Consider the following 21,884-nt stretch of genomic DNA (forward strand, 5'->3'; position numbering starts at 1 on the left):
TGACCAGACTCCAACAGCTCTCCCACCAGCAGTTTTTTTCCCTCTCCCTTTACTTTGGACTCAGGGTGGGGGCCCAAGGAACACCACTTTGTTCATGCCTCAGGGTGCTGGGTTATACATTTGGGTTTTGTGGGTTAAAACCAATTGCTTGTCTGTATAATTGTACTTATTGTATTATTTTATTAAATTGTTATTCTGATTTATAATCTCTCTTTTGAGTTGAGTTCATTTCCCCTGCTGGTTAACTTTTAAACCAGCACACCTGGTTGTTAACTGAAGAAAAGTGAAGAGCTAATCACCTTGTAAACATCATGATGGTCAAGAATGTGGTCAAAGTTCTTGTAGATATCATTCAGCATATCTACCACCTCCATAGGGGTGCTATATTTGCAGAGGGTGGTGAAGCCAACGATGTCACTGAAGTAGATAGTGACTTCTTCAAAGAGCTCTGGTTCTACCAGGCCAGTCTCCTTCAAAGACTTTACTACTGGCCTGTGGAAGTAGAGAAGGCAGGAAGACAGATGAGTAGTGCTTTCTAGTAAAGGTATTTTTTCATGCAACCCAACCACAGCATTGCTTTCTGTGCAGGAAACATCAAATAGTTTGCTGAAAACTGCCACTGTAATCGCATTTTAGATGCCCATAATGCCTTTCAGCAAGGAACCTCAAAGCACTTACTAATGGTAATTAATGTGCTACAGCCTTACAAAATCTAAGTGTGTTAATAGCCATGAGGAAACTAAGACACAGGCAACTGAGCTTGGTTAAGGTCAGAAACAGGGATATTGCGTCAAATTTAAAACTGAAATTCTAGAATTTCTGACATGTAGACCTACATTCTACCATACAATAAGTAAGAACAAACATATTTTTCTGTTTTCGCAGTGTAGAAGTAATTTCATCCTGATAATTACATCACCTCTTCCTGATTTCAGAAGATGTATCATAGTCTGATAATTTCATGGAAAAAAAATTCAATACCATGACAGTCAATATCTATTCAAAGGGACCTTCATTTTCTTGCAATTCTAAATCCAGGAAAATATCTGTTCCTAGTGGAGATATTAGAAGAGAATAACTGAAAGAGACGCAGAAAATTATAGGGTTTGCACAGTGCTGTGTTCCATCTACACTGGGACAATAATAGAGTGGTAGGAACAATAAAGAGTGGAAGAAGACGTGGATTCCTTGTTGCACTGTCTATACAGCCAGATCATTTCAAATTTTCCCCAAAACTGGATTGAACAAACATTTTTTTAAAAGATGAGTCAATAAAAAGATTTTATCTTTTTTTAAGATAAAATCAATACTCTGACTACTGAAATACCCTTGAAAATAGTAATGATAGGGCACTTTTACCATTGCAAATGTATGCAATACCAAAATTACTGACATTACCAACATTAGAATATCAATAATACTTATCCTATACGATAGGATAAGTATTCTTCATTCTCTGAAGAATCCATCTAGCCTAGTATGGCCCAGCCAACCTCAGTCCCTCTGTACATTGCTAAATCCCAGCCTAAAATCAGACTGTACTCCTGCTCTCCAGCTGGAAACACTCCCTCTACCTAGCACGGTGCTGGAGCAGAACAGAGCTCCGTGATGTGGGGTCACTGTAGATCTATGTGTTCCAAGGAAAGCAGTGAAAAAGAGGCTTGTGCTGGAAAGGGGGATCCTGTGCATGAAGAAATGTTGAGAAAGATAATGGGTCCCAGTACCATCTTGACATGAAAATCCACCATGGGGTGGAGAGCACAGGGGACAGCTGCTGCTTCCTTCCTTCCTAGCAGGATTAGATTAGAGGGGAGGGAAATAGAACATTAACATTAATCCCATCCCCTACTTCGCAAGAATCAGGTGATATATATAAATAAAATGCCACAGAAAATCCTCCCGGCCAGTTACCTTGGAAGTAACATGAAGTTAAGCCTGTCTGCTCTGTCTCGCTCTGCTTTGTATAGCTCTGTCCTTTCCTCCACCAGGTGCTCCAAGTTCCGGGAGTACAGCTGTAGGCGCCGGATCAGGGTATCCATGTAGCTTTCATTGGTTTGGCCATGGAGGTTACTGCAAGTAACAGAATTACACAGGAGTAAAGAAGAAAGACTGATAGACATTCTTTGTTGAGAGCAGCCAAAAAGAGGCAAGAAAGGAACAATGGAAAACTTCTCCAGTGTTTGACTTCCACATAGTTAGAATGCAAAATGCCTCAAGTGCACCATTCTTTTACTTGCTTGGAGGGCTTACCTATATGAGTTGAAAGTCAGTGATCACGCTTGTCAGTTGCAACTGGTAATTCTTAAAGCACCCGTCCATCACCTAGCCCTGATAATATTGTCAGTTCCAGATTACCTTGGGTAATCCATGAACATTCATTTGTAAAAAGTAACTGAGAAGCTCAAATTCTGAGAGGAAGTTGAAAATAGTAGGTAGAATATTGCATATAATGTTTAGATGGGGACTTCAGCCAGAAAAATTAAGACAATTTGGGGCTGTCTGTTTAGAAAACAGAACAATACAGCAGAACAAAGAGGAGCCCCTGAGCTAGTCTTACTCACAAGATCCTGCAGACTCCTGCCTACTAACAACCCCTGGATGCAGTAGTATGGTAACATGAGCTGCTCAAACCCCTGTTTGTCTAGGTAGCCTGCACTTGCCAAAGCAGTCTGAAAGTAGGTGGGACCAGGCTGAATGGAAGAGTCAGATTAGTATTGTATCCAACTGGACTTTAAAATCACTCTTACTTTAAAGTAATGTCAGCGATGCGACATCTTAGACCCCCATGAGGAGAACATCATATTGAGTGTGGCAAGAGGCAACCTGTTTGATTTTGTGGGATGGAAGCTTAGGAGATGAACTAGGAGGCCTTTTTATTCAGCTGCAGTAATATTATTCAACAGATACATTCAGTTATGTATAGTACGGTTGTCCTTCTACCCATGTAGAATGGAAAATGATGCAAGTACTGTTGGGGTTTGTTGATGGGAACAGCTTTAAAAACTGGGGAGCAATTGCCCAAGAGAAGTGATTAAAAGCTCACTGTTTGGTCATCAAAATAATTAACTCATACCAAACTCTGTAGGAACAATGCAGCATTGTCCAGGTGAAAGGCCTGTATAACCCCATAGGGTTTATCCAGCTATGGCCCTTATTATTTTCCCACAACTTTGTACCATCAAATCCCTGTAATTAATGCTTCTCATGAATTACGACCCAACATTTCTAGTCAGCTTAATTTGGGACCATCCAAACTTTCAAATCATCCCCCAAACATCTATGTGCATTCACTTCCCGAAACTTAGACGACATGAGTCACTATCCAACTCTTGACTAGAGACAGGGATTGAATTACTTGAATAGTTTAAATCTCTAATTATCCAGCTTGCTACTTTCCCAATGTACCAATTTGAGGTATGGTGATTGCCTTACCCTCACTCAGCTAGTACATTGCACACATGCACATGCTCACCTACCTTTCTGCCAAAGAATAAAAGAAGATATAAGTGAACAACACTAGATTTTTCCACTGACTGAATCATTATCACAGCAGTTTACACACTTAAAAATGTGAGCTTTCTAACACTTAGGAGGAGTTTGGAGCATCTTAAAACAGAGCCCCTGCTGCTCACCTGAATATTTTAGCCAGAGTACTCTCAATTTTCTTAAAGTCAGGCCTTTTCTCTGGATCTTCCTCCCAGCAGCTCTTCACTAGTGTATACAACTTCAAACAAAAATTTAAGGAAAGTCCACGTGAGTTAAGGGAATTTCTGGTTACTCTTGACTGGCAGCATATTAAATCATGTGACTAACTGTCGAACCTATGGTTAGAACACTCATTGCAGGCATCCTAAACTTAACTCTGTGATGACTAGTGACATGATCTTAACTTGAATTTGCAGTACATAAATGAAAGACAAGTAAATGGATCCAGTCTTGTAGCTGGAGGCAGGTACAGTTATTGACATGGAGGTAAATGCTGTGGTAATTATATTTCCAATCCCCCGAGTCTGGAATTTTTCTGAAACTAGTGATTTAGCCAAAAAGAATGGGGTTCATTGCTGAATATGTGGATGTCTACAATACAGACATTTCCATCTGTGCAAGAAGCCTTAGGGGCTGTAAAATCAGTGGAGAGAGGTATACTCGAGGTGTGATTCATCCCATCTCAAAGATATCTAAAATAGGTCAGAAGAGTGGCACCATATAAGTGGCTATTTCTTTCTAGTGAAATAATTTCCATGAGTTGTATTCCACTTTGCTGGTAGCAACTATGGAATGCCATTTCTTCCCACAAGGTTAGGGTATTTGGCATAAAAAGCATGGCTTTCACCTTCCCATGATCATGGGCTCTAGTCTGGCCAGAACTTCCACCCTTCACCCAGAAAATGGCCTAGTTAATTATTAGCTTACTTCCACCTGTCTTTCTCCCACTGTTTCCAAGGTCAGATCTGGTCGGAAAGGCTTCACTCCTTTGCCGCTCTCCACTCTGTAAAGTTTCTCTAACACACGAAAAGATCAAAGTTTTAAACAAAAAAGCATAAGAAGGACATTGCTTGTGGATAGAATTCTATGGTTACAAGCTACTGTGCAAACAAAACTCTTGAAGACAGTTCCCTCATTTTGATGTGAATTTCAGCTTTGGATGTTTTCTAAATATATGGCACAAGATCAAAACAGGCTGTCTTGAAGGCCCCTGAAAGCAAAATGAATAGAAATGTACATGAGTATTTATTGGTCACGGTAGACATGGTTATGGCATCTTCCCAAATGAATGTTGGGCATTATTAGTGTGCCTCTCAGCATGAAGTATAGTTATAGCAAAAACAATGTGAAAAGCCCATTGCAACTTGATCAAAAGTGTTGAGACATACAACTCCGTCAGAGCAGTACAAATCATCCTGTAGATGCTCAACTTTCTTAAAACTAAGATATTAATATATATGGGTTAAAAGTATTGCATTTAAATGCTTAAAAAGCTTAAATGTTAAAAGCTCATTTGTCCTCTTAGTCAGGAAAACCATTCTATGAAAGTTATTTGGATTCTGAACACATCAAAATCAGGCTGCATTTGCACATCTCAACTTAAGCACAGTAAATGAGAGCTAAAGCAAAAACATCTCTCTTTGTCTTTCTCCAGAAGATCTCAAGAGTTCCAGATGGGGAGGGATTTAAAAAACAGAGGTAAATTTTTAACTTTGGAGTAAAGGGAAATTGAAAGGCATCTGTGAACAAGCATGAAACACATTTTTTTAGTAATGTCTGGTTATATTTGGGATACAATTTTACTGAAGGAAGGTTTGTAATCGTGATGGTAAGTGCAAGTCTAGGGCAGCTAGTGATGCCTAAGCATGCATGATCACCCTAAAATGATGCAGCAGCTTCCAGCTTTTTGGTACAGAAATTAAAGACTAGAGAAGGAGCTGGAGACTTAAGTGTCCCAAATGCTATGGAATGGAGAGACTGCAAAGAAGAGAGAGAGACAGGAAAGTCTGTGTAGGGCTCATGTATGCAAGAGGAATGTGCTGGATTTCCATGTTGCACGCACACCTGAGAGAGGAAGTAACAGCAGCTATTAGCAGCACTGCAATTAGCCAGTAGCAGAACGTAGTGGAACAAGGAGGCAGCTTGAATTGAGCATTTGTACGTGACAAGATTTCACAGTCTTGAGCAGTGAATGAGGTGTTTCTGCAGAAGAGTGGAGTAACCAGATGGGGAACAGCTGTCTCACAGAGACATCAGTGAAGAGGACTATGACCTAGTTACTTCTATACATTAGAAATCCAGTTTTGTATACCTGTCATCCTATGGGACTTCCTTTCTCTCATTAGTAGCAAAATTATTGTACATTAAGTTGATTGATACATATTTGCAGGTTGAGAAAATTGGCTCACTGAGTAACTTGAAGTTGAGTTTCCTTTTTCTAAATTGGTGGATGGAGCCTAGGTATGGGGTTTTTAATAAGTCTTTTAAAATCTAAACACAGCCCTTGCTACTGTCAATGAAGTCCTGGAGAAGCAGTTCAGTTGTCTTGAAATATCAGTATCATGTCTTCTAACTTGCAGAGACTAACTCCTGAGAGCCGAGCCATTGAAAGACTCTTCAGGTGACTTAAAAACCAAATGAATCGAACATGCAACCAGAACATTTCTTTGTCCATTACCATTGACTCTAATTTGGTGTTCTTTTCTCTTTTTATCTTAGAAATTTGTAAATTAATGGTCACCCCCAGTTTGAGCTACTGTCTTCCAAAGTTAGATGATGCCGCAAAGAGAATTCAGAGGTGTTTGAGTAAGTATGGTTCACTGTCTTGCTCATCTTGGCTAATGAATGAATCCAGGCATTTAAATGAGGAGCCACTTCAGCAACACATAATAAAACTTAAAGAAACTTGATAAACTGATGAACACATTTACTCAAATTGCATAATCAGTAGTCGAGAATAATACCAGAAGCCATTAGGTCAGCAATATATATCTTAGACATCTACTAATGCTTTTAAGGAAAAAAAGCTTTATGGAAAAAACAATCTTCTCACTGAATGGAAAACTTAAAATTTCAACTGAAATTTACAAAGCAGATTATTTTTTTAAGTTACAGTGGATCCAGACCTACCAAACAGGTTTCATGGCCAGTGAGGTCATTGCTGTCTTACCCAACATGCTGATATGTGACCATCTCCAGCAACAGCATGTTGCTGTTAGGTACCTAGCTTAGATGCTAAAAATTCTTTCAGTTGGATGAATTAACCTAATGCTATTTGAAAGGGACAGTCTTTCCAAAAGGACAAAATGCAATTTTAAGAAACAGGTGAAAGATAAAACAAGGAACCAGGTTCTGACTATGACAGCCAGGGTCAAATACAGAGCAGTGAGGATGCCACCACATCTCAGAAGAGCCAGGAAACACTGTGTCTGAGGCTAACTTAATAACCACTAACACAGCACAGCAAGACTATAACTGCTCATCAAGTAGTTAAAAGAATATATTTTGCTATGGATTTGCTTTACAAGTCAAAATGAGGAAGGAAGGGCATTGCATTTTCTCCACCTATGTTGGCGATACTTGTAAAATCCTTGCATTCATGAGGATTGTGCCTGCCTCTTCCCAAGAAAAAAGGAATAGAAAAACTTTCATTTTCTCTACCTTATATTAAGCATGGAATCCTGAAGAGTTTGGTTTATGGGGAACAGGCATTTCTAATATTTTAGATCTACATTTATATTAAAGAGACGGTGATGTGAAATACTGTGTTTCCCCAAATATAAGCATAGATTTGAGATAATGTAGGATGATGAACATGCCCCAGAAATTATTCTCAAATGTAACTCAGGAAAAGAGCTATTAGGCTGTTGAGCTGCTGCTCTAGATGTTTTAACAAACGTGAGGCGGATCTAACAGAATGACTCAGACGTAAAGGCAGTGTCTAAATTGTTGTTAGTAACTGTCACTAGGAAAATCCCAAACCCACACATGTTTTTATGTCAGTTCTAGTATATAATAACGCCTGGATTCTGGGAATTGGGATTGACTTGGCTGTTAGCCACTCAAAAACAATGTCACAAAATGCACAGTCTGTGGTTTAATGGATGCATTACAGGAGGATATGATTTTTCTGACAGAAGTTAAATTGCTGAAGTTAATTATAACTGGCTTGAATAAAATCTGAATTGCCAGTTTTTAAATGTCAACTGTTTTTGTGTCATGCTGCTGAGTTTTTCTTGTTCTGTGTTGACATTTCTGATTTATGCTGCTTAAAATGAGTGACATATGTTGTGCACAAGTCATAACAGAAAGACCTTTGTGGCCTTTAAACGTTACAGTAAGTCTGGACAGCATGCTATAATGTTAACTTCTGTAATGCTATGGCCCAGGTGAGGAGGGAAGAGAAAGGGCAAGAAAACTCAATGCAAATTTTATTTACAGAAAAATAAGGACACTTGCCTCCACAGTGAGATTATTCAAACAGGTTTTTCATTCATCACACAGTGAAAGAAGCAGCAGTTCAAGCAGTTATCAGAGACAGTACCTTTCACAAAACATGGAGAACAGGCCAGTTACAGCTACACCATCCTAGAAGGCTGCAATAGAGGAGAAATTTGTGGATTTACCTCTGTTGTCCCGGCAGTGTCCGGTGTAGAACGTCTCTCTGCGTAGGATGATTTCTTGGGCAATGATCCCATAGCTGTATACATCACCCTTCTGAGATACATCAGCATGACGGAGATGCTCAGGAGCTGTCCACAAGTCTGAAGATCCAGAGAGCAACAGGGGATGAGGGAAAAGGGGAAGGGAGAGCAGTAATTGAAAAAAAGGTGATCCTTCTCAGAGCATCCACTGGCTATAATGATATTGCCTTTTACTCTTTCCATATCCAACCCAGAACCCATGGGTACTATTTATTTTCTACTTTAGCATTTTTCTTGAGAAGCTGACATCAGTACAGTTAGATAAACCTCTGATGTGGTAGTTTCCAATTGTCTGGGATTTGCTGACCCTTTCCGTTGTAGATGCAGATCCTCACACCTTCAGAAAATGTTATGTTTATTGGCAATGAACTTGCTTTTCTTGGCTACCTTTCATGGGCTTCTTAGAAATAGCCTGTGCATTTGTATAAGACCAAGGAATGCCAGTGCTATAATAAAAAAAAACCCTGAGACATAAATTATTGAGCTAGATGCAAGGAGTTTGTTATACAAGGTGAGAAGACTGCAGTATTTCCCAATGGCTTTGATATCATGAAGCTATTGAAATAATTCTCAAATGCTTTGGAACCTGACATGATATTACCTGCTCATAACCACTTACTTTCTATAGATTTTATTAATCTATATTTCTAGTGCAACGAGCACTATTGTACCTCAAAACCAGAATGCTGCCCTGGTACAACAGTTTGTTGTGACATGCTAGTGATGTTTCATAACAGTGACCTGAACACAGTAACCCTGAAAACAGAGTTATGATATCAGGCCGCAACATCCAGCCTCACTGAATCTGCAATCTCTTGTGAAACACTAAGTTTTCTTCAAGGAAAGAGATCTAGTAGCCAGAAATTTTGAGGTTGTTTATGAACAATGAAAGAAGATAGATATATTAAAATGTAATAATAATATAAATTTAAATATGAAATTTAAAATGAAGAATGAATAGAGCATTTACCTTTAGGGCACTTTGCTTACTCTTTCTATATGTATTTATTGCTACTTTTGAGCATGTTTGTGTCTGAATGTAAAAATCTTCTCCAACCCAGTTGCAACCACAGTTTCTTCTCAGGTCACATGCTGCAGTTACAGCAAAGTGCTGTGCTTATTATTCCCCAAGCTCTACTCTGTGTCAGATTCACATGACATCATTTCAGATGGGCTCATCTTTTCGCTCCAGATCAAGTAAGAAAAAAAGATGAGTAGAAAAGAACAGATGATTATACTGTGTAATCTTTTACCATAACAGGCTGTTGCATGGGAGGAAGGGGTACAAAGAAAAGAGTGCTCTATTTTAGAAAATTTTCTATTTTAGAAAATTGTTCTATGAATGTGAGGTGAATAGAAAATGTAAAGAAAAATTATTAAAATTATTCCAGTCTGGTTGCACACATATTGTTAGTTTCCTACCTAAGGAATGAAAAACAAAGTTATCATTGCATATCATTACAGATTTTTTTAAGGATTATCAGTCATGACTGTCAACATTCAAATGATATCACAGAGCACTGTGGTAACACAATCAATGACAAGATTACTTGTACTTAACTCCTTTTTTTCTTCACACAAGTTTGGCATTACTGCTGAAGAGATCTGTTTGCATGAAGGACTTGGATGCTGAAAATGTTTCTTGCATCTCAGCCGCATGTGAAATCTCTGTTTTCTAAACTGAAAGTTGAATATTCATCCTTCCTTTCCTTCTTACTTACACTAATTTCTTTCTCTACCTGCTAATAATTTTCTTTCATTGTGTTAAGACAGTATTTTCAGATATCATTTGTATAATGACTGCTACATAAATTAAAATCATATTGTACATTTTGTAGGCCATAGTGGTCTATGAAGTTAAGAAAATTCCAGTGGGTTGGAAACCATGAGGGAGAGTTCAATTAGGCATTGTTTTTACCTTTCCTTGGAGGCAGAATTGAATTGCAGCCAAAATCAGTGATCTTCACTACCATGCGATTGTCTACTACACAGTTGGTGGACTTGAGTCGACCATGGACTTCAGTTTTGCTTGAGTGCAGGTAAGACATCCCCTATGACAACAAAAGAGGAGGAAAGCATGACTACATGTGAGACACTTAGCTGTTACCAGACTCAACAAGAATGTGAATATGCTCATGTCTGTCCAAGTAATTAAATGGCCTTCATCTGCAATGGATATGCATAAATCACAACTCCCTTTCCTATTATTTTACAGAGGAGACTTTCCAAGATGATAGGAACAGTCCATGTTAAGAAGTGAGGAAATGGATCATGTCATGGAAGACCACCATTTCTCTTTGTTAACAATAGTCTGATATAACATCTTGGGTTTTGACAATATTAGAACACAATTAAGCAATTAGAGAAGTTTATTTCCTCCCACAGAAGTTTTAATTTCACTTGCAATTAATGTTTTTTGGTAAATTTAATACAGATTTATTAGAATGTCACACAAAAAAAGTGCTTCCAACTACATGTTCATCCAATGGACATCCATAGGTGTGAGAGGAATTGCTCCTTATATCTATAAACATCTTTGAAGATTATCACACACCAGAAACTTAATTCAAAACATTGCAGCAGATCCACTTCTGCAAATCAGAGGGCTAAAGAGGGGTCAATGCAGAGCGTTAGATGATGCACTAGGGCTTAAATCACACAGAGAATAAGACTAGAAGATCATAAAGGTCTCTTCTGACCTGACTGGTTTTCTTTGTACAAGTCAATGCATATCAGCTATCTATGAGCTAAACAACAAAGTGAGCATCATGAGGACTGGCCAATGCAGTTTCATCTTTATTTCCTGAGATTCAGTCTCTTGACTCACAATACACACAGGCATACAAAGGTGTGTAGTTTGCCTCTTTTTACTTATCACATCTGAAATTGTCTCATTTAGTCCAAGACAGTCTAATACTCTGCAATACATGCAAAGGGGCTAGCACTGAGGCACAGCTGGAAAAGAACATTATTAAGTGGGCGTAAACTGAAGAAGAGAGTAGGTATGCTAATTTGCACCCTCTTGCTATTATTTATTCTGTTTCATCTCTCTCTTCTGAACTACTTACACTCACACCTACTTATAGTCTATTGCTGGTTGTTTTTCTTCCTATAGTCCTCTTTCCTTTGTGCTCAGTATATGAAGCACAATCTATATCCTATGGAAGCCAGAAGTATGTCATATCTGTTTAGCTTCTTCTCTAAATGATCTTCCACTTAGACTCCTACATGTATAGCTCATCCTTTTGCATAACTGAAAGACAGAATTTAATCAGGGTTACATAGCTCATGTGGTCATGAATACACAGTATGACATGCTGGGTTTTCTTTTCAAATACTGGCTACACATATTTGGGAATGGATCAGCAAATGCAACAACAGATCACTGAGACATGAGCTGAGTTTTGGGCACAGCAGATGTATGTCTGAGACACAAGCAGCCTGCAAAAGATGCAATCTCTGGAGAATGTTGTTGGACTGGTTATCCTCGACCTATCTAGACCATGCCAAAATTACAGAGATTGTGTGCACACTATACCCAAGGAACACATTTCTTGATTAAGCAGCTTTTAGCATGCAGCCCTGATGACAGTACCCAGGATGTTTTGCCTCATTTAGGCCCTATTTCCTCCAGCTGTGCCTTCTTCCAGCTCCTGCTTTCATCAGCCAGGAAATGTACCCATTGCTACAGCAGAATTCTCAATCACTCTCAGCATCAAATGACAGGCAAAAGTAATTTTGATTTCCTTATCCCAAGGCTTTCTTGTTAAAAATTTCTGGAGGCAGAAGTCTTATAGGTGTATCTGATAAAATTTTCCTCTTTCCTTACCACTATCCTGTGCACTTACCTGAAAACAAGAAACTGTTAAGAACTCACAGTGTGATTTTCAAAATTTATGACTTTCAGCGCAATACTTCTAAATACTTGAGCATTCTTGTAACCTCTGCTCTGGAGCTCTGAAGCTTTAATTCTGACTGAGAACCCTTCTCCTGACACAATGCAAGAATATTACAATCCCTTGCACAACATCCTGCAGCAGCCCCTTATTTAATAGTGTTGCAATGACAAGTGTATGCACTAATAACTACAAGGTTTGATTACTGCAATTCCTTCTTGGCAGACCTTTCATCAGAGCTCTTTGGTCACATATAGCCAAATCCATGTAGCTACAGGTGATGCCATCAATCCTAGAGACAGCTAAGGCAGGAAAAAAACAAAGAGGGGTGGAAGTAAATGGAGTAGATTCAGGCCTTCTCCTTTGCCCACCCCACCTTCTCTAGTGAACTAGGGACTGCTCTAGGAATAGTCATTACTTGGCTAGTTGTACCAGGGAATACAAATGATCCAGCCTTTGTTAAGAAACAGATGCAGCACTTCTGTGCCAGATGAAGACCAGGCAAAGTACTAGGACTGTTTGGTAAAAGCAGAGTGTAGGAAAGTGGTGGTGTGGAGAGGGAGAAGCATATAAAAAGGCAAAGGAATCACAGGAGCTGGTCACAGGGATTTTAACAGCCTGGAGAGCTGGGGCTGGACTTGAAGAGGATGGATACTGAGATGAGAGGAACCGGAGCTGAAAAGCCACAAAGTGACTTCTGTAAAGAGAGAAGCCATTCAAGTCAAAATAGACAGGGTGCCTGGAGCTGTGGTTTGGGAATAGCAATACAAGAATTTAATGGAAGTGTCTAGGTCCCAGAAGCTTCACCACAGTATCAGGTCTAAGAATAGGAGAGGTTGGCAGATCATCCAAACTACAGTAATTTTCCAGATATTCCTGGGTACATACAAGTTTTCAGGAGATTTTGCAAACCATCTCTACTAACATAGCTAATAAGGCTCAGGAGCCATTCCAGAGAACAGATGCAGTGTACCAATCCATCCTCAGGTGCTGTGTCCCCTTTACCAATGGTGCAGCAAATGACTGGTTGTGAAGTCTTGGTACCAGTGCAGTCACTGGCATTTGGTCACTCCCTTCAGAGGGACTGGGATTTCTCTCTCCTCATAAACGGAGACAGTACTAGTCTCTATTTGCTAAGTAAACATCTGAAGGTGAACTGAAAAAGGTTAAAAATACCCTGGGTTTAGATATGCTATGAGGAGGCAGGGAAACTCCACTGCTGCTATTTAAAGTCAAACTTAACGCTGAACATTAACTGAACTTGAAACTCATTAACAAGGCCAACAAACTCTGGCAAGTTGGATTAAGGGGGCTTTAATAAAGCACAAGATTTTCAATATCTCTTTAGAACAGACACAGTGGAGCCATTCATCTTGGAAACTAAATCTGAACTTATGGATGTAGGGAAACAGGAGGACTGTCCAATTGCAAACCAGCAGTAGGAAGAGGAGAGCAGTTGAGCACTAGCCAAAGGACAGAGGTGATTCTTTACACTTATCTGCAGAGGTATAATGAATTATTATACCTGCGAATTACAAAGGCTTCTTAACTACCAGCTACAGTTACAAGTCTCCAGTGTAGAATAGAATTTCTTTACCATGCATATTGATTCTTCCTAGAACAAGGACCTAAAGTGCAAAGATCTGTTGGAAGCTACTGAAAAATAGCCTTGATTTCTATAAAAGACTAATTTCTTCCCTCTCAAACTGCTTGAAATGGATAGCTGTAGTGAGAAACTAGAGTTTCTCACTTTAGTGAAAAAGTCAGGGTGGTACATAAACAATTTGTTTAGAAAAAGTTGATCCCATCTCTGGATACAAATTAGAATACTTCTGTCATTTGAAAAAATACAGTTTTGCTTTGTATGCTTTACCTGAGGCCAGAAAGTAGTGTGTTTTGCAGATCTTGTGACTGCCTAAGCCCTACTAATCAGAGCCACTGGTCAACAGATTGTAACCCTCTGATCTTTGGGTCACATTTCTTTGAGGCATGCTTTATTTGTTTATTTATAAAAAGCCCAAAGCCAGCTCTGGCCCCTATTTTCTCCTTCAGTCTGAGAGCCACTGCCTTTCTCCTGCCTCTCTCCCCAGAGGAGAAAAAAGTGGGAGGACATATAGCTCTAGCCAAGAAGGAGAAGACCTTGAGAGCTACATTTCTCAGATGATCAGTTTTGCAAGACAAGATTGGTTGATTCCCTTCAGACTGTCAGCGGCCCACTTACCTTGGCAATATCATACATGACAGAGATTTTAAATTCCCAGTCCATGAACGTGACATCAGGATAGGAGATTTTATCATTTAAAACATCCTGTCAAGAGAAGAAAAGTTTTTTGGGGAGAAAACAGAAGATGAGATGTGAGTATCCAAATTGCAGAGCCTTTTAACTAGCAACTTTATTTTTTACAGGGAGTACATGCACTAGAACAGAAGTCGACTCAAAAAATAGGGAATATGAAATATAGTTTAAGTTTGCACTAGAAAAGTGGGGACTCCAGAAAGGAGGGTTTTGTGCAATTAAAGATAAATTGTGAAATTGTTCTTAAGCTAAGTCTTTAAGAAAACAAAATAACGGAGACACAAATGGTCAAGGTGTGCAAGAGGAAGGGAGAGGATTTTTCATGTTTTGTGCTCGCAATCCATTTCCTACCAATTTACTCATGGCTTTATAAGTTCAAAGTAGACTGTTCCTTTATCTTAACCTGCCAGTCACACACTGACTTGACTTTACATTTACACTTACTTTACTGCTAAAAGCAAACTTCCATGAGTATGCCACTTTACAAGAAAAGGACTCAGAGAGAGAGCTGTTATTTTGCTGCCTGGCTGTGAGATTGTTCCAGAGACCTCGCTGCTACAGGAGAGTTTTTGTATGAATGCAGAAGCAGAGACAATATATGCCCACAGAAGAGTTGATGCCACCATCACTTCATGATTAGCACTGAAATAATATTGGTAATAATAAACCATAAGTCTTTTCATAACTTTTCCCAGGCATCAATTTACCATTTCTTTTATAAACAAAAATAAAATGTTGTTGTCCCTTACAACACGGAATAGTTGTCCCTTATTAGTATGGATATATTCTTTTCTCTATCCTTGCACACTCTAGAGGCACTTTGGGGTCCGCAAGGGCATCAGCAGAGACAACAGCTACGACTTGGAAAATGAAGATAAAGTTATATCCTATATGCTTCCAGTTGGGGACACAATACAAATGTTGCTGTGGCCTGGGCAGAGCTCTGCTTGTACTTATCCTTGCCTCCACCTCATCTCATCCTCTTCCAGCTTGAGAACCATCAAATTGACACAGCAACACCTGGGGAAGGCTGGAGAGAACCAAGCAAGGGATAGAAAACTTGGGAGTCAGAAACCTGCCACCACTTGCTCAGTCCATAGCTGCTGCATGAGGGCCAGAGACATAGAGGTGGGGATTTTTTTCCTTACTTTGAAATTTGATAATTTGGGGGTTTAAGGAGAATTCTTTACCCGCAGAGAACCTCTTTCGCAGTACTCAATCACCCCAAAGATCATGGTGTCTATCTTCACAGTGCCATAGAACTTGGTCAGATTGTAATAATCAACCTGTAGGAGCTAGAGCAGAAACATTTCATCTGTTTTTAAAAGCAATCATTGTTAATACAGAAACACAAGTCACAGATACTTATGCGACATGGCTTTTTATCTCAGGCCCGGATAAGATGTATGAGGTTCCCTAGTGTGTACTAAGGCACTGAGTGAAGTACTTGAAGATGTTTGTTATTCCAGAGCCTTCTGGATTAGGGAGATAAAAGTGGCTGCTGTTGGATACTGCAAGTCAGTTCCAGAGCCCCCTATAATATCCATTATTGCCTCTCAAACCTCCCAGCTGACAGTGACAGAATGTTGTGAATCAGTCAGTAAATGAGCAAGTAATAAAAATTTAATTACGCTGCATGATATTATGGACTTTGTCCATTTAAATAGACAACTATAGTTTACTTTGAGGTATTTTTACAGCTTATTGAATTCACAGCATAGCTGTGTTGTGTGAAAAGAAAACCATTCAAAAAAGATGCAGTACTGCATCCAAATTCATGTCCCATGTTGGAAGAGTCTGAATGCACAAGCCAGCAGAGTATTACTTATATTTTAAGAGCTGCACTTGGCATTCAATAATAAGATTTGACTACAACATTCTGCTATTGATGACTTAGCAGGATATGAGCTAAAAGAGTGAATTGCCTTTTGGAATTAGCTATAAAAATGTATTTAATAAGGCCATATGACAGCACATGAATTACTTCATTCATCTTCAGTTTCATTGGTATACTATTCAGACTCTGAACTGTTGATGAGATCACACACACAAAGAGAAAGTTCCTCAAACAATATCCTTTGAGGAACTCATTATCCATCCATCTCATAAATGTGCACAAGCATATGGCTGTTGGAAAGCAATGACTTCACTCAGAGTTTCCATCCCATCCTGGTGTGTCCAGTTGCTAATTGTAACAGGTACCTTGTTCAGTTCCATTTTTTGCTTCTCTGAGAAATTACCATCACTGTTTTTGAGATCCTTTAGGATCACCACCTGAAGGAAAAATACCAGTGGGGAAAAAAGTCATAGTTTTAGTACAACAGCAATTCGTCCTTCTTTTCCAAGAAATGTCCATACAAAGAAATACTTCAGAAACACCTGCCTACTGCTTCACTGTTGAAGTTTCAGTTTATCATCTAATAAGTACTGGAGTTATATTTTCTTCATAGGATTTACTGTTTAGAACCGTCGATTATGCAGATTTTAACTCAACATGAATATACCTCAGGCAGGCAAGCAGCTCTACTGAAAGCGCAAGAACTGCTATGTAAATGCCTTGTCCTCCCTTAATCTATTAATCTCCGCAGTACCAAAATGTATCAGATTTTTGGTCCCTGTGTTTCTGCTTCTGTGCTCCTGGACTGGGCTGGGTGTTCATGGAGTCTAATATTTTGCCTCCTGTCAGGAAGCAAAATACAAACCACCTGATAGGGAGTAAATAGCTTATTCCTTCTACAAGATCAAGCCATTTTGCAAGGTCAAAGGAGGTGGAACAACCTCCTCCCAGCAAGAGCCCTCATAAGGGCAAGGAAGTGATTGTGGACACTGCAGTCAGGTTACCTTCTTGTCATATTTGCCCTGGCGCAGTCTCTGGGTGGTGTCACGTCTCTTATCTTCATCGATCTGAGAACAAAGAAGAATAATTAACTTGCAATTATCACCTACTCCCCACTTGACAGATACAGAGAGATTAATAATGTCTGTGTGTGCCACACAGAGAAGCATGAGCCTCTCTCTCTAGGGAGGGCCACTACATGCCACAGAAAGTGTTGGACATCCATGCCACTCCCAGGCCCTCTGCCTGCTGCTTTCATGCTCTTGGACATTAGAGAGGCATAACAAAGCACAGGGAAATCATTTGTAACAGAGAAAGACTGGAAACCAATACCCCTCCATTCCCCCATCACAAAATGAGCTTTACTGACAGGAACAGGTATATTCTATCAGGGAGCAATAGATGGGGAATAATCTTTTTCTGCAATATAGCAAGCGAGGGTTGAAAAAAAAATAAATTAACAGATCCTAGTTCTACCAGAGCCAGAGTCTGCACTGTAGTCAGAGCTTCTAAAAACCCCAGCATTGATGGTCTCTAGAAGACAGAATCCAAGACCCAGCTTTGGGCACTGTGCTTCTCTTACCTTCAGACTAACATGACTTGTCTCACTGGTCTCCAGAGGCAAGATTTCCTCAGGTGGTATATGGGACCATTTCTTCCACCGGCGTTCATTATCTCTCCTGTACTTCCTAAAAAACCAGGGAAGTCTTTCAGAATATCCTCCCAATGAACCAAAACCCACAAAAGGAGACTAGGACAGGGAAGCTTATAGTGTCAGGATGACACAGGAATGGTTTGTTAGGTTGACAGTGCTTGAGCACAAGCCCTCTGGCTCTCACACAGTTTTCCAGTTTGAGGATAATTCCCCTAGCTTTGGGAAAGCCTAAATGCTCATTCAATTCTGTAGCAGAGAAACAGAACAGATTTAGCAGAACAACTGCAATTGCCAGTCTCAGGGGCGGTCAGCACAATTTAAAGCACAAAGATCCATCTGGATTTTATATAGTTTTCTCCTCCATGTTATTGAACGTACTTGGAAGAGAGGTCCCACAAAGAAATGCAAGCCAAAGGCAGTCCTGCCGTCAGCAGTGGATAGTAAGAACTTGTGTGAATACAATGCCAGGAGAGGAAGTAACAATGGTGTTGAGATGAGATGCCTTTTTGTGGATGTCCCTTGTATTCTGCACATTTTGTAAAAATGAGGGAAGAGCCCTTGGAACAGGGAGAAAGAAACTGCTGTCCTTCCTGCAGAAATTCAGAGCAGGCACTGTTTTTTCTTAGAGAAGTAGCGAAAAGCTGCAAGAAGACTAGTGTTCATCAAATTACCCACTTACTCATGCAAGTCCCTTCTTTACTAAAACCCAAGAACTGACTGGAGAGTCTGCAGAGGAATCCTAATGCACTGATGACAACTGGCAAATGCTCCAAATGGGAGAACCCATACTGTTGCCTAATAACATTCCCTTTTCCAATATCTTTTTAGCATATATTTGCACAAGAAAAAGAAGACCAATAATTTCTCAGTTCTATCTTGTAAGGTGTGTGTGTCACCAGGATGTACTGCAATTCAAACTGGTATCAGCTGGTGATTAAGAACATACAAAACTGAATTAAAATCTACTAGGCCTAATATTTAGTTATATGTTTTTCAGGACTTTGCCTTCTTACTTTGCAGTCAGAACTACACAGGTAGTTGTGGGATAGTTCGAGTGTCCTAGAAAATTGGGAGATAAAGAAGGAATAATGAGGCATTTTGCCAATTTTCATAGCTGAGTTTCTCTTCTCTTTTGCTTGTTAGGGGACAATCTTTGGTAGCAATTATAGTTGAGAAGTTTACTATTGTTTTGACACTAAGAGGGGAAGCTTTATTCTAAAAAATTCCCAGAAATCTCTTCTATATTTGATGCCTGGGAATATTGCAATGATGTGTATACAATAATAATCTAATAATCTAAACAGAATCTTTAGATTTTATGCATCTGCAAATGTGGAAAAGTACAGAATCTTTTACAAGTCCATATCGTCAAGACAAATGTTTATTTATTTTCATAGCCATTTCAAACTTTACCTGTTTAAAGTGTTAGTGCTTAGATGTGGCAATGATTAGCTCCTTCATTTCTTGAGTAAAATTGGATGTGTAAGAGTTATATATCTTCGTCTTTGATTTTTTCCTTGCTTTAGTTAGGAAGACGGATTGGTCTACTCAAAACAAGAGAGCCTGGGTAGCATCTGTTTCTAATCAACTTTCCTTAAGACCTGATTTTCTTGCCTTTTCTGAAGTTCTCTGATATATAACAAAGATATAGACTGAAAACAGATGCACAGATAAGACAATTTTTAAAAGATTAAAAAAACCCATATACTTTGGAAATAGGGTGGGATTTCTTCCATCAAAAGGAGATATCACTGATTTCTATTTCTGCTTTTCCCATCATGATAAAGCTAGACTGTGTTATATTCATGAAATTCCAAGCTGTTAGAAGAATTGTTATGCAAGGAGTTGGACTGAGTCAAAGGAATAGATCCGTGCAATGAAAACACCAAAACCTCATGGTGTTTTGACTTCTACAGTGACTCAAGAAAAATACTTCCTTCTAGACTGAACTTTTATGTCACCAATAGGATAAAAAACCAAAGTGAACCCCAAGAAAGCAAAAGATGGGCAGTAAAGTGGAAAAAGACTGAAGACTGGTCTGAGACACATGTTTCTGTGTATAGGAATCAGAGATTTTTAGCACATGCAAGAACACTGAGCCTTGCTGCACCTTCTCCCTTCATTATTAACCTGTCATAACAACGCTACAGATGCAAGCACTACTTGGCATATACTAAAGAGTTCACACTGAGGGCAACCACGCAGGTATGTAAGGTAAGCTAATGAATGGCTCTTGGAGAGATCAAAGGCATTGCCCTAGGAGGAAAACTGTTCAAGGACAAACAAACAGAAAGACAAAGGGGTTGGTACCTTAGAATCACCAAAGAGATGATCAGAACCAAAATCACAATTCCTGTGAGTGTAAATACAGCAATAGTCAAGACGTGGGGGCCTGCAGAAAAGAAAAAATGAAAAATAAACAACTTGACAGAGGATAATGAAAAACAATATTGTGTTTAAGAAATTACCCTCACTCACACATGCAAGTCACAGTAGCTGACCAGGGATAATTTTTGGACACATCCAAATTGAGAGGCTTTGGTAAAGTCCAGCACTGCCCAGAGGTGGCATGCACCTGCCTCTTTCGATGCAGGATGAAGCATGACCCAGAGCAGTGCAGTCTTAAATCCCCACCTGAGGCATGGGCACTCTGTAGGGACACTCAGGCAGGAGGTGAATTCAACAGCGCTAAATCTCACATCTGCTCAGCAGCAGTTTCCATGTGTTCTCCTTTTTAAAAACAAACTAGGACAGTCCAGAAATAAAGCTGACTTTTCCTAGTAACTACATTTTTAAAATGAAGTAACCAAATTTCTCCTTGTAATAACTTTGTAAGAGTGGATGGTGGAGGCAACCCTTGGGTACAGCTCTCTGTGAGACAGAGATGTAGATGGGGTGAGCAGATGGCTATTTGAAATCAGTCATTGTTTTCCTCCAGCATAACCAGGGCTTAGTGCAAAATAGGGTCCTCACTGACTCCTTTGGATAAGGCTTTCTCTGAAATGGGGAACAAGGGTTTGATCCTTTTATCAAGGTTGTTTAGTGATGACTTTCTGATTCAGTCCTGCTGGGTACCCATTCAATGAACTATTGGCAGTGAATTTTCCACAACTACCCATACCTTCGTCACCATGGGTCTTTACTGATATAATTTCCTTCAGGATGGGATACACCAGAAGCTTCAACCCAGAATTTCAGCTGATACAGGGTACAGCCACTTATGGATTTGAGAGGCATTTTTCACACGAATTTGTTATCCAAGAAGAGGTAAGGAAGGAAATCATGATACAGCTTTTAACATACACAGACTTTTCAACGTTTCACACCTGGGTTTTCCCCTTATTAATCCAGTTGTTTAAAGTAATTCTGTAGTTGTAAACAGAGCTTTGGAGACTGTGGACTCATTTCTGAACCCTTCTGTAGACACTTTGTTGGGATGACAAAGTGCAACTGAGCGCTGTAGTCTTCAGTAGGAAATTAATATGGTATAGAGGGAAAATTAATATGGTGGCAGCACAAAGCTTTTCAAGTGTCCTTGGAAGCTGCCAGGTGACAAACCATTTGAAAATCTTGTTGTCCAGGAATCTGAGGACTTAGACCCAAAAACCACAGAGCACATGAGGGTTCTAAACCTGAGCAAGCAGGCAAGACAAACAAGGCTGGGAGCTGACTTTTTAAGGTTGTAATTTTCATTGTCTTAATGCAGAAAAGTGAGCTGAAGTCTGTCTTTTGTCTGTTCTTGGAGCTCAGGAGTACTGGGAAGGAAAGTTGGTGGCCACCAACTTCCTTTGAAGAGTAACAGGCCATTAGTGCAGAGCTGCAGCTGGTGGTCACACATCTAGAGTGTACCTACTCTACTGAGCAACTCTCTTAGGCAAAGAAGGCAGAGCAGAATCCTGTTTTGCAGATTGACATGTTGGTTATGGATAGTAAAAGAGCGAGTTACTCAGCCTTACTGAGGCTAACACAATTCTGTCTGTGCCCAGAAACAGAAATAAAAGCACACAAAAAA

At 39.6% G+C, this 21,884-nt stretch overlaps 1 protein-coding gene across 1 annotated transcript in view; it reads right to left on the reverse strand.

Moving 5' to 3' along the window:
- Positions 1-269: 269 nt before the first annotated feature.
- Positions 270-21,884, reverse strand: part of GUCY2C (guanylate cyclase 2C) — a 48,917-nt gene continuing 27,302 nt past the window's right edge. The window contains exons 13-24 of the mRNA XM_017827567.1: positions 20,183-20,264; positions 17,801-17,906; positions 17,223-17,285; positions 16,584-16,655; positions 15,572-15,676; positions 14,307-14,393; positions 10,108-10,240; positions 8,112-8,249; positions 4,414-4,502; positions 3,633-3,724; positions 1,912-2,070; positions 270-492 (exon numbers count right to left, since the gene is read on the reverse strand). Coding sequence (XP_017683056.1) covers positions 270-492; positions 1,912-2,070; positions 3,633-3,724; positions 4,414-4,502; positions 8,112-8,249; positions 10,108-10,240; positions 14,307-14,393; positions 15,572-15,676; positions 16,584-16,655; positions 17,223-17,285; positions 17,801-17,906; positions 20,183-20,264 — 1,349 coding nt within the window. The remainder of the gene's footprint in view (positions 493-1,911; positions 2,071-3,632; positions 3,725-4,413; positions 4,503-8,111; positions 8,250-10,107; positions 10,241-14,306; positions 14,394-15,571; positions 15,677-16,583; positions 16,656-17,222; positions 17,286-17,800; positions 17,907-20,182; positions 20,265-21,884) is intronic.

The sequence above is a fragment of the Lepidothrix coronata genome, unplaced genomic scaffold (genome assembly GCF_001604755.1).
Source record: "Lepidothrix coronata isolate B3197 unplaced genomic scaffold, Lepidothrix_coronata-1.0 Scaffold141, whole genome shotgun sequence".
Classification (NCBI taxonomy): Eukaryota; Metazoa; Chordata; class Aves; order Passeriformes; family Pipridae; genus Lepidothrix; species Lepidothrix coronata.